The sequence below is a fragment of the Pogona vitticeps genome, chromosome 1, assembly GCF_051106095.1.
Source record: "Pogona vitticeps strain Pit_001003342236 chromosome 1, PviZW2.1, whole genome shotgun sequence".
In the NCBI taxonomy this organism is placed as follows: Eukaryota; Metazoa; Chordata; class Lepidosauria; order Squamata; family Agamidae; genus Pogona; species Pogona vitticeps.
The window spans coordinates 44867811-44879695 of NC_135783.1; the positions used below are offsets into that span (position 1 = coordinate 44867811).

General features: G+C 37.7%; 1 protein-coding gene across 2 annotated transcripts in view; it reads right to left on the reverse strand.

Moving 5' to 3' along the window:
* Positions 1–11885, reverse strand: part of GLP1R (glucagon like peptide 1 receptor) — a 142388-nt gene that overhangs the window by 10860 nt on the left and 119643 nt on the right. For both annotated transcript variants that reach the window (XM_078383033.1, XM_072991507.2), the window contains 3 exons: positions 6612–6681; positions 5296–5384; positions 1855–1993 (listed from right to left, as the gene is read on the reverse strand). In XM_078383033.1, coding sequence (XP_078239159.1) covers positions 1855–1993; positions 5296–5384; positions 6612–6681 — 298 coding nt within the window. The remainder of the gene's footprint in view (positions 1–1854; positions 1994–5295; positions 5385–6611; positions 6682–11885) is intronic.

Below are 11885 nucleotides of genomic sequence, written 5' to 3' on the forward strand. Positions count from 1 at the left end.
TTTTATTAGTAAAATTTATTTTACTATTTAGCTAATCTACCTTTTTACACAGAAGAAAAGCATCAAAATAGACAATGAAAATTACAGTATCGCCATAAAAACAACAGCCACAGTTCTAAAGAGAACATCCAAGATAAGCACTTATCCAATTACAGTGATGGCTCTGTTAACATTATTTATGATTCACAGTTCCTTGTTCAAAGACATGAGCAGATTCACATGTTGGTAGTTCAGGTGCCATCATGTAAAAACTCCAACTCAAAAGCCACAACTAATTGTTACCACTTCTGTGACATATGTTTATTATTACTTCCATTTGTTACCTTCCCTACTGTTCCATACCTTTAATTTTCTGCTATATTTGTAATTGATAAAGGCTCTTTTCAAGTGCAAGCTAACAGGTACAGAGTCCACCAAGTCATTCTACTGAATATAGGATATTGTGAGAGCTAGCGTATTCTCTTACTCAGAATTCCAGCAATTTGGATTGAGCATCTACAAGTTATGCTGAGTTCTTTTGCACCTAAGGAACAAAAAACTTCTCAACATTCATTTATAAAGGGATGCTATCTAAGCTATATAAGGATACTGCTGGGACAGATGTGTATGCAGAGGAAGAGGGTTTTAGCAGAATGGTCTGAACCTGGCCCACTAAGGCTCAGAATCCAATCTGCACAGCCTGTTAGATGCCAGTTATATCCGTGTGCTTATTATTAAAGAAGTATCTCTCCTGAGATGACAACAAAGCCTATGAATTCAGTTCAGTTCAGTTCAGCGTGACAATCAATCATATAATTTCCATAAAGCTGAACATTAGGCTTACAAAAAATGCCCCCAGAGGAGAGGCTTGGTTTCTGATATTACCTCCTCCAGTTTTGCCAAATGCCCCAAACTCTGGACACTTGGCGACTGTAAATTCTGGGTAGACGTCACCAACAAGTCTCGTGATGCAGTGGTTAAGCTCTGTACTGCAGCCAAAACTCTGCTCACGACCCAGGTTCAATCCTGGGTAGCTGGCTCAAGGTCCACTGAGTCTTCCATCCTTCCGAGACTGGTGAACTGAGTACCCAGTTTGTAGCAGAGGGCAATGTGTAGCCTGCATAATCAAATTATAAACTGCCCAGAGAGTGCTTTAAATGATATGGGGCAGTACATAAGCAGCACACTTTTTGCAAAATCTTTAAAAGTTCTTAAAAAGTCCCTGGCCTTTTACTGTGGTCAGAGAGCTAGTGAGCACTGATTTCTCAATGTAGAATTTAAGTAATCTCTTATCAGAAGTCTATTACCTTCTGGCAGTATAAAGGAAATTGAATTAAGAACACAAAGGACATCTCACCCAAATCTTTTTTCACTTCATCTGCTTGACTTCTCCAAAATGCTAATTCTAGAGGAGACTACTTTCAGATAATCAGAAATACAGACTAGCTCTTAACAAAAATTTTTTTTTGAAATATGAATAGCAAATGTGCTGAACCATGTGATTACTGCGGTAAGGTAAAGGTAAAGGTGTCCCTTGACAATTTGGCCAGTTGTGTCCGACTCTAGGCAGCGGTGCTCATCTCCGTTTCCAACCCATAGAGCTAACGTTTGTCCGCAGACAATCCTCCATGGCCACGTGGCCAGCGTGACTAGACACGGAACGCCGTTTACCTTCCCACCAAGGTGGTACCTATTTATTTTTTTGCATTTTGCATGCTTTTGAATTGCTAGGTTGGTGAGAGCTGGGACAAGCGATGGGGGCTCACTCCGTCACATGGATTCGATCCTACGACTGCAGGTCTTCTGAGCTTGCAGCACAGAGGCTTCAGCGGTTTAACCCGCAGCGCCACCATGTCCCCTTATTGGGGTACTTACCTGAAATGAAGAGAAAGAGAGTTCAAAAAGGAGCTTCACAAAACGCAGCATCCCTTTGGCGTGCTCATCAGTAACAAAAGCAAAGATGATCTCATGTGTTCCCAGCAGTGGGATCAGCGTCAGTGTTGATTTTGCCAACCTGGACAGTAAAAGCACAGAAAACCATAACCACAAAGAAAAGGCAGTATCAAGTCTCAGCACAATGAAGAGAAAATTTAAACCAGGAGATCCTTGTAAGCTGGTTACTCCAATATTAATATATTAAGTTTTGACACCCTCTTGACTAAAAAATAAACAAATACTGTGTAGATTTAGTAACACATACAAGTACATAATCCACCCACACCAGGTGTTACTCTCTTTTCCCTTGTACTACTTTGTAAATCAGATATTGACCATAGTAAAGGTAAAAAGGAAAGGAAAAGGTAAAGTGAAAGGAAAGTTTGATAGTGCAAAAAAAAAAAAAAACCTGCATAGGAACCTGGAATGTAAGACCTATGAACCTTGGTAAGCTGGATGTGGTCAAACAGGAGATGGCAAGAATAAACATCAACATCCTGGGCGTCAGTGAACTAAAATGGATGGGAATGGGCAAATTCAATTCAGATGATTACCTTATCTACTGTTGCGGGCAAGAATCCCATAAAAGAAATGGAGTAGCCCTCTAGTCAACAAAAGAGTAGGAAAAGCTGTACTGGGATACAATCTCCAAAATGATAGAATGAGTTCAATACGAATCCAAGGAAGACCTTTCAACTTCACAGTAATCCAAGTTTATGCACCAACCACTGATGCTGAAGAGGCTGCAACTGACCAATTCTATGAAGTCTTACAACACTTTCTAGAACTGACACCAAAGAAAGATGTTCTTCTCATTATAGGGGATTGGAATGCTAAAGTAAGGAGTCAAGAGATAAAAGGAACAACAAGTAAGTTTGGCCTCGGAGTTCGAAACGAAGCAGGGCAAAGGCTAATAGAGTTGTCAAGAGAACAAGCTGGTCATCACAAAGACTCTTTTCCAACAACACAAGAGGTGATTCTACACATGAACATTACCAGATGGGCAATACCGAAATCAGATTGATTGTGTTCTCTGCAGCCAAAGATGGAGAAGCTCTATACAGTAAGCAAAAAAAAAAACAAACAAAAAAACAACAACCTGGAGTTGATTGTGGCTCTGATCATCAGCTTCTTATAGCAAAAAGGTAAAGGTTCCCCTTGACATTTAGTCCAGTCGTGTCCGTCTCTAGGGCTCAGTGCTCATCCCCGTTTCCAAGCCATAGAGCCAGCGTTTGTCTGAAGACAGTTTCCATGGTCACATGGCCAGTGTGACTAGACACGGAACGCCATTACCTTCCCAGTGTGGTGGTACGTATTTATCTACTCGCACGTTTACATGCTTTCAAACTGCTAGGTTGGCAGGAGCTGGAACAAGTGACGGGAGCTCACTCCGTCGTGTAGATTCGATCTTACAACTGCTGGTCTTCTGACCTTGCAGCACAGAGGCTTCTGCGGTTTAACTCTCTGCACCAGTACGTCCCTGATATTGACCATAATGACCAATAAAACTTGATAGAACTTCACTGAAGCACTGTTAGCTGCCTTCAAGCTACTTCCATTTCAATGTTGCTTTGCAGTCTTCCTGCCAGCTTAAAAATGTTTCCTTCCTTTGGATATGCAACTGCAACACTGGGGCCATTAACCTTCTGAAAGTTCCCTAATATCTCCGGAATCTAGCTGTGAAGAAAAATTACATGACTGCTAAGAGTTCTTGATTTTAAGCACAATAGTTAATTCCCTCTGTGGTCATGCTCAGAGGCAGAGGTGTTTTTATATATTTTCACAGAACCCCAAATCAGGTGCCCCAACCGTGTTTTCCGGAAAATAAGACAGGGTCTTATATTACTTTTTGCTTCAAAAATGCATTAGTGCTTATTTTCAGGGGATGTTTTATTTTACAGTCATGTCATCTTCTTCTGGTTGCTTCACAATGTGGCACAATGGTGGAGGACAGGGTTTCACTTAACTGGGGCTTATTTTGGGGGTAGGGCTTATATTACGAGCATCCTGAAAAATCATACTAGGGCTTATTTTCAGGGAGACAGGGTAGATTCAGCTTCATTAGCTGAAATTGCCTATCAGAACTAAGAAGCCATTGTAAGACATATGCAAGGTTTACATTGGACATTCCATGATGCTAAGGGGTATACAAATGCAAGTTCTTTAGAAGACCTAGACTGCAGATTCCATAAAATGACCAGTGGAAAATCAGCCTCCTTGCCTGGTAATGAAGGTTCCCCAGTGACGCATAGCATTAGCCATCTGTTTGATGTTAAGACAGAAGCAATATTGGTATGAATTCCAACAAAGATGAAAATGTTCCAACTGAATCTGGAACTGTTCCAGTATTTATAAAGCTGCTCTGAGAGCAGACAAAATGGTGTGACGGCTCTGTTTTGATCAGTTTGCCTTGCTGGTGATACATACCATGTGCTATGCCACAATGCTACCTGGAAGAAACACAGGGTTATGACTGGCTACAGGTGACAACTACTTTGAGTTGTATGTATGCTTTTAACTTCATCGTCATCTTAGAACTGCAGAGCTGTAAGGCACCCTATTGATCATTGTGTCCAGCCCTTGTTAAGGAAGCACAGTGAGGAATCAAACTCCCAATTTCTGGCTCCTCAGCCAGATACCTCAACAACTGAGCTATCCAGCATGGTCACTTACAATGTACATTTCTATTATAAGATCGAAATCAAGATGGTCAGAAATAAAAGATACAAATCACAACCACCATCACCCACAATTTAGCGACAGAACAAGCAAATATAAAATCATATCAACAACAGCAGATTTAAAGAAATGCCAACAATTTTACTAAAAAAAGAATTCCAAAATAAAACTCTCTCAAACAAGAAACCAAAGAAGTCAACATAAAAGAGGACTAATGTAGTCCATTGTCTCAGCCACAGACCCCAAGGTCTTGCTAGCCATTCTGAACCAGCTGTTTGCAGAATGACCTCAATAACTGCCTACCCACAGAATTTTTAAAAATTAAATCACTTTGTTGTAGGTTTTATGATATTGGTCTTCTATAAATAGGGATTTGTAATGGATAAATCTTAGTAAGACAAAAATGTTTCTCAGGAATGCCAAACACACGTGTTTCTAAGTGTTCCATAAAAATAAGTGTTAACTTTCCTTTTCTCAAAATTCTTGTGTAATTTTTCATTTTTTTAAATTAAACTGAAAAACATATATTTAGAAATAAAGGCAAGCTTTCCATAAGCATGGCACCCACTGCCCTAATTCCTGTGTGATTAAGCTGTTGTAAATCAAACTACAGTATTGTTTTTGCTCTTACTAGCTGGGATCTGTAACTATCTCCATTAATCCTCTCTTTTTTAAAAAAAATTTGCTGACAAACTGGCTCACCTGCATTTAATGTCTGTTTTGTGCAGGAGATTGGCTTGCAATTTAGAGATTATAATACATATGACTCTGATAAAGATCAAGAAGTTTATCTGGAAAAAACAAAGGAGAAGAGAATTACAATCTGTATTGTTAAGTTAAAACTGCATCTCTGTAAACAGATTTGTATTTGTTTAAAATTTTATGGAAGTAGAATATGTCAGGTAGTTCACCCATGCCTAGGGGGAAAAGAATATACAGTATAATACTCTACATTAAATCGTTATTGCTTCACCAGCTAAGTACAAGAAACAGGGCCCAATGTCTTATTGTGCTCACATTTTAAAATGAAAACACTATTTCTAAGTATGGGGCTGTGGACAAAACCAGTTTTTCTTAGGAAATTAGTAGGGGAATCTATGTATGTTAGTACTACTCATCTTGCAGCACCTACAAAGCATAACTACATTAATTTATTCTTGACATTTACGTTTAATGTTTCTTTTTAACTGTGGAACTTCACCATTTATTTATGCAGAACATTTCTGTCAGCCAATGTACATCTACACAATCATTATTTCTAGTATAAACAATGCATCACATGGCACCTTTATGACTAACAGGTTTTATGTGTAGAGATAGCCATGTTATTCTGTGAAACAAAAGAACAAGGAAGGCAAAAATTGTGTGTCACCTTAAAGACTAATTGCTATTATTTTAATGCGAACTTTCATGAACAAGTTCATTTCTTCACTTTTATGTGATATAAGCTTTTGTGGACTACAGCCTGCTTCATCAGATATATCTGAAGAAACGCATAAGAAAAGCTTATGCCAAATAAAACCTGTTAATTTTTAAGGTACCATCAGACTATTGGCTGTTTTCTGCAATAGCCTACCAAGGACAACATAAGGTAAAGGTAAAGTTTCCCCTTGAAAATTTGTCCAGTCATGTCAGACTCTACGTGGCGGTGCTCATCTCTGTTTACAACTGATAGAGTTAGCGTTTGTCCGAAGACAATCTTCCATGGTCGCGTGGCCAGTGCGACTAGACACGGAACACTATTATCTTCCCACCGAGGTGGTACCTATTTATCTACTCACATTTTACATTTTGCATGCTTTCGAACTGGGACAAGCGATGGGGTCTCACTCGGTTTCGTGGATTCAATCTTACAACTGCAGGTCTTCTGACCTTGCAGCACAGAGGCTTCTGTAGTTTAACTTGCACCACCACCATGTCCCTTTAATTAAGGACAACATACTCCTAGAAATATCTTCAACTACTGGCCTGTCCCTCTGGTGCATGCTAAGTTCTCTATAAGCATTCCTGTTACTTACCCCGATAACTATCAGAATGGGCAGCCTGATGATCATCCAGTAATTCATGTTTAGGTTCTTATTCCAGCAGCTGGAATAGCAAGACAGGAGGGACAGAGGAATCTTAGTACAGTACATGTGTCTAATCCCTTCTCCAATACGTGTCTGAGCAGCAGAGATGGACAAGCATCTAGTTTACCAGCAAGTTACAATGCACAAATAACTGCTAACCGGTTGGATTATAGAAACACAAAGATTTCAGCATAACATGCAAAAAATGGGTGCTCTAAACCTTTTGTGTTCTGTCTTGTTATAACTAACCTCTCCATTAAATTTTGTTAGTAACTAATAGCAAAAACTATGGAGAAGTGTTTGGAAAAAAAATCTCTGAGCTTCATGTCACTAATGTTCTAACCACCTTTATCAAATCCCCTCACTAAACCTTTCCTCATTTTTGGATTCTGACTAATAAATTGAAATAAATATGTCATTTTGGTCAGATGTCAGATTTGCATTGGCTTTCCTAATTTCAGGGATCACAGCAGGTAGCACATTCACTTCAAATTCACTTTGACTTTCAACAGACACCTGCTCAAGTCAAATGTGGATTATTTTGTAAAAAGTAAAATTAAACAAAGCCATAACATCTAATGCTGTTTCTCTGTGCCTGCTGTATTTCCTCCATAGGTTTTTCTTTTCTCCCCCCCCCCTATTAATTTTGTACACTCTATCTTTTAGCTTTACTTCAAAGCCAAACATGTTTTCCACTCCTTATGTTTCGACAACAGCATATGATAGATTGATCAGTTTATTTCTAAGGCATTCAACATTATTTAAAGACTAGTAATTCAATATTATGATGGATCCAAGAAGCTGGTAGAAATGTACAGTTACCTCCTATAAGAGAGGTCGGCAACACTACTAGATTAGGGGCTAATTTCCCCATAACAATGTGTTATAAATCACACTGCATCCCTCTGCCACCACAGTGTAGTAGTAGAACACAGAAAATCATGATTCCGGTTCTAGTTTTAAACTCTCTCTCTCTCTCTCTCTCTTTTTTTTTTTGCTAAAACAAAATAATGGGGATTATATGCCTTGTTCTAAAGATCCACACTTTTAAGAAAACAAATATCCGATCAGATATAAAGAATTACTAAAAGTAACTTGCAAATTAAATGATGAGTTAGAAGAACAAGATATATATATAGATTGGTGGGCTTAAATACAACTGGAATCTAGATAAGTAAAAGATAAAAAGGAGGGTTTTTATGCAGAGCAAATACCCCTGTATAAAATACTATTAGAAACAGATGGTAAATTGATTTAAAAATGTATGAATTGTTATTAGAAATTAAGATGGAAGATGAAGTGGTAACAGATTGTATGACCAAATGGGCGCAAAATATAAGGCATAATATTGATATTGATGACTGGGAAAAATATGGAAAATTAATATAAAAATTACAAAATTGGTAAGCTTTAAAGAAAATATATACAAATGTTCTACAGATGGTACATGAAATAAGTTGTCAAAATGTATAAAGGTACATAAAAAATGTAAATTACAAGAGGGAACCTTGTATCATATGTGGTGGGCATGTAATGAAGCAAAAAATTATTGGATGCTAATACATGAATGTTTATAGAAAATTCTGCTATTATTATTAAATGTGTTACCAGAGAGTTTAGATAGGAGAAAGTGCCATTTGGTGATATATATAATAACTGCAGCTAGAATACTATATGCATGGAAATGGAAGAAAACCAAAATACCAAATCGTGAAGAACTAGTGGAAAAGATTATGGACGTGGCGGAGATGGAAAGATTAACAGAAGCTTTAAAAGACCATTCAATCCAAGAAGCAACTGAAAAATGGGACCCTATATATAACTGGATCCATTCTATAACCTGAAAGCCAAATGTGTTAATTTTAATACAAAATAATCAAATAACTCTAGTTGGATATAGACAACAACTGTAAAAGACACAAAAGTCTTTAATGTAATGATATGTTTAAATACAGATAATATCTGATAATGTACAGTACAGCATGAGATATTCCCTGTTATCCCGAGTTATTTCCCTTTCCCCTTGAAATAAATAAATAAAAAGGAAATATTGCAACCCCAACCCACCCCAACAAAACACTACAACAAAAATATGCTGCTGGCAGAGCTGGATAGCAATGATCACAAAAATGGGCAGGCTGTCCTCACCTCTGGCCTATCATATGGAATTTCTGGCAGCAAAGACCTTACTAATTGATGAGGGGTGACATTTCTTGCTGCAACTGTGTCCCTCAAGAGCAACATGTTCCCCTTCCCCCTAAAGAATGATTGCTAATCATGTTATATGCAAATGAGCAAATGACACCAATGCAGCCAAGGCTAGACCTTTTCTTTTCCCTTGGTGATCTCAGCTACTGACAATCAAGCCTGCACAGCCCCATCCTGGTTTCTAAAATGTGAGAAAATGTTGGCAGGAGAGGAAGATATGAAGAATCATGAAAATTGCTGGATGAAAAGCTTAGATCAGTTTTGAGAGGTATGGACTGTGCCTTGTTCCCACTATATTGCGATGCACGTGTATGAACTATTTGCACACTGTAGCAGAAGTGTAAAGAAGGGATACTGTGGCTAAACTATGCATTATTCAGATTACAAATTTTGCTAAATGTGACATGCATAGAAAAGCTAAAATCTGAACACCCTGAAAAACAACATACAGTTGTGTTTCTTAGATTCTGAGTGCTAGATTTTTAATGGACCTCTTGGTTTTAGAGGCTGTGGTTTTTCACATTGCAAAACTATTTTAAATACTGCTTTTTCTCCAGAATTTTATTTTAAGCCACTGGGAAATTGTTAGAATGTATTTACAATGTAATTGCCAATATTTCTCTGAAATGGAATCTAGTTACAGAAAAATCACTTTAGTGATATATGTGGCTGAGTCATTTATTCAGGCTCAAGAATACCTGCTGATACATAAGTATTCAGGGATTATTTTTTCTGAATAGAACTATATTTAAATCACAGTGGTGGAATAACTGTAAACTTTGATATAATGGCAGAAGTAGAGTAATGGCACTTAAATTTAAATTCTACTATAGCTCTTAGAGCATTAATTGACTTATAACAGCACAGTAACTTCATTTAAATGTATATAAATGTGCAATCAAAACATCATTATACTAAAATTAAAATGCCAGAAGAAAAGAAGTGATAGAAGGTAATGGAATGAAGACATGCTATTGTTAGGCCTGTTATTAAATCCCAAGCTTCGTGCAACCATCAGCATCCATTATAGGTGTCTTGAAAGACAATGAAGTTCTTTTCTAGCTTTTCTTTTTATAATAGTCTCCATGTACTTTATTTATTCTTATTGTTTATTCGAGGATTGTTGTCGTTTAGTCATTAAGTCATGTCCAACCCTTTGTGACCCCATGGACCAGAGCACGCCAGGCCCTCCTGTCTTCCACTGCCTCCTAGAGTTTGGTCAAATTTAATCATGGATACACTATACTATTTCAGAATATCAGAACTGTGGTGTATGATCAGGATCTTAACATACTGTCATAGTCCAAAGAGCAGCAAATCTTGCCATGCTAGCATCATGAGTAGAGGATAATAGGGTTTGTAAGGATGAGTAACCACTGAACATTCACATTATAGCAAAGAGGCAAAAGCCCTGTGTTAAACTGCTAGATTAATCAGACAGGAGAGGTTAGGAAGAAGGGAAAGGATTCCCTCTTTATTTATAAGCATTTCATCGCTTAGTCAAGACTGCATGAGAAAGCAAACCCTGTCCATAGAACTTCAACTGAAACAAAAAGCCCATACAGTACAGTATCTTGTTTTGTTAAAGGATTGTATGTATGAGATCCTTTTGGATGAAGATTCCTGGTACTGTTGTAAAAACTGCCTATTTTTACTTCCATATAAATGCAGAATTTTCAGGTACCTTGAATCACTGTGGCCTGGGCATCACTCAATTCTCTCCTTTCTAATCAAGGAGTGATTCACATCACAAATGCAATTTATGTCTACTATATCGTTTCCCTGAAAATAAGGCAGGGTCTTATATTACTCTGTGCTCCAAAAACTGCATTAGGGCTTATTTTCAGTGGATGTTTTATATTTTTCATGTACAACAATCTACATTTATTCAAATACAGTCATTTCATCCTCTAGTTGCTGCACAATGGCAAAGGGCAGGGTTTCACTTAAGTGGGGCTTATTTTTTTGGGTAGGGCTTATATTATGAGCATCCTGAAAAATCATACTAGGGCTTATTTTCAGGTTAGGTCTTATTTTTGGGGAAACTGTAATATCATGGAGATAAAGGGCATGAACATAATTAGGATATTCATTTAGAACTGTTCTAGTTCAGCCCGAAGCACAAACATCTTGATCATTATAGACAACAAAAGTGAGGGGGAGGGGAATAGAAGAAAAATGAAGGAAGTTGCTAAGTTGGTGGCAATGTAAAAGAAGAATATGTTCTTTAACATAGAAATAATTCTTCTTTAGCCCTGGCTGCTGTAAAACCATTAGTTAAATCATCAAAGTCTGTGACTGCAGCATCACTAATTTTAGATATAAAAAGGACAGAAGGAAGAGAAGAGTTGGAAAGTTTAGAACAGCAGGCGTCCCACACTTCCTGAGTGGGTAAGATCATCTGCCATACATTTCACAAAATGAGAAAACTGCCTTGAAAAAGCCACTATGATTCACTACTATGTCCTATTTCTGCAAAATTAATTACACCTTACACTTGTAAAGAGGATGAAAACTAACCTTCCACCCTGGTTCAGGTTAAGAAACGGACTGCAGTATAAATGGCCTGACCCTAAATGAATATTGCTCAAAGCATAGTTATGCAAGTGTTATTAGGCTGCTGAGTCCAGCCCTATCCCTTCTCTCTCTGTTTGCACCTTTTGCAAACTCAGCACTCTACATCTGCAAAAGGAACATATCTTTGTATAGTACTAGTACTCAATAAATCAAGGTGAAAGAAAGAAGACACTTTGCACATTAGTAGCACATGCCTAAATTTCTAAAATCACTACAGTGCTTAGATACAAGAAGCTGGACATTATGTGGACACTACAGTTGTACTGCATGTAGGAATGCTAGCAAAGCTGTAATGGAGCAACTATGAAAGGGAGGCAATGTTTGGAAGTCACAGTTCTTCTCTGATGTGTGCTTTAGAGGCTATGTATTGACAGTTTTGAATCAACTGTACAAGCTTCAATGTGCTTCCAAACACTTGAAGGAGCTGATTTTGACCTA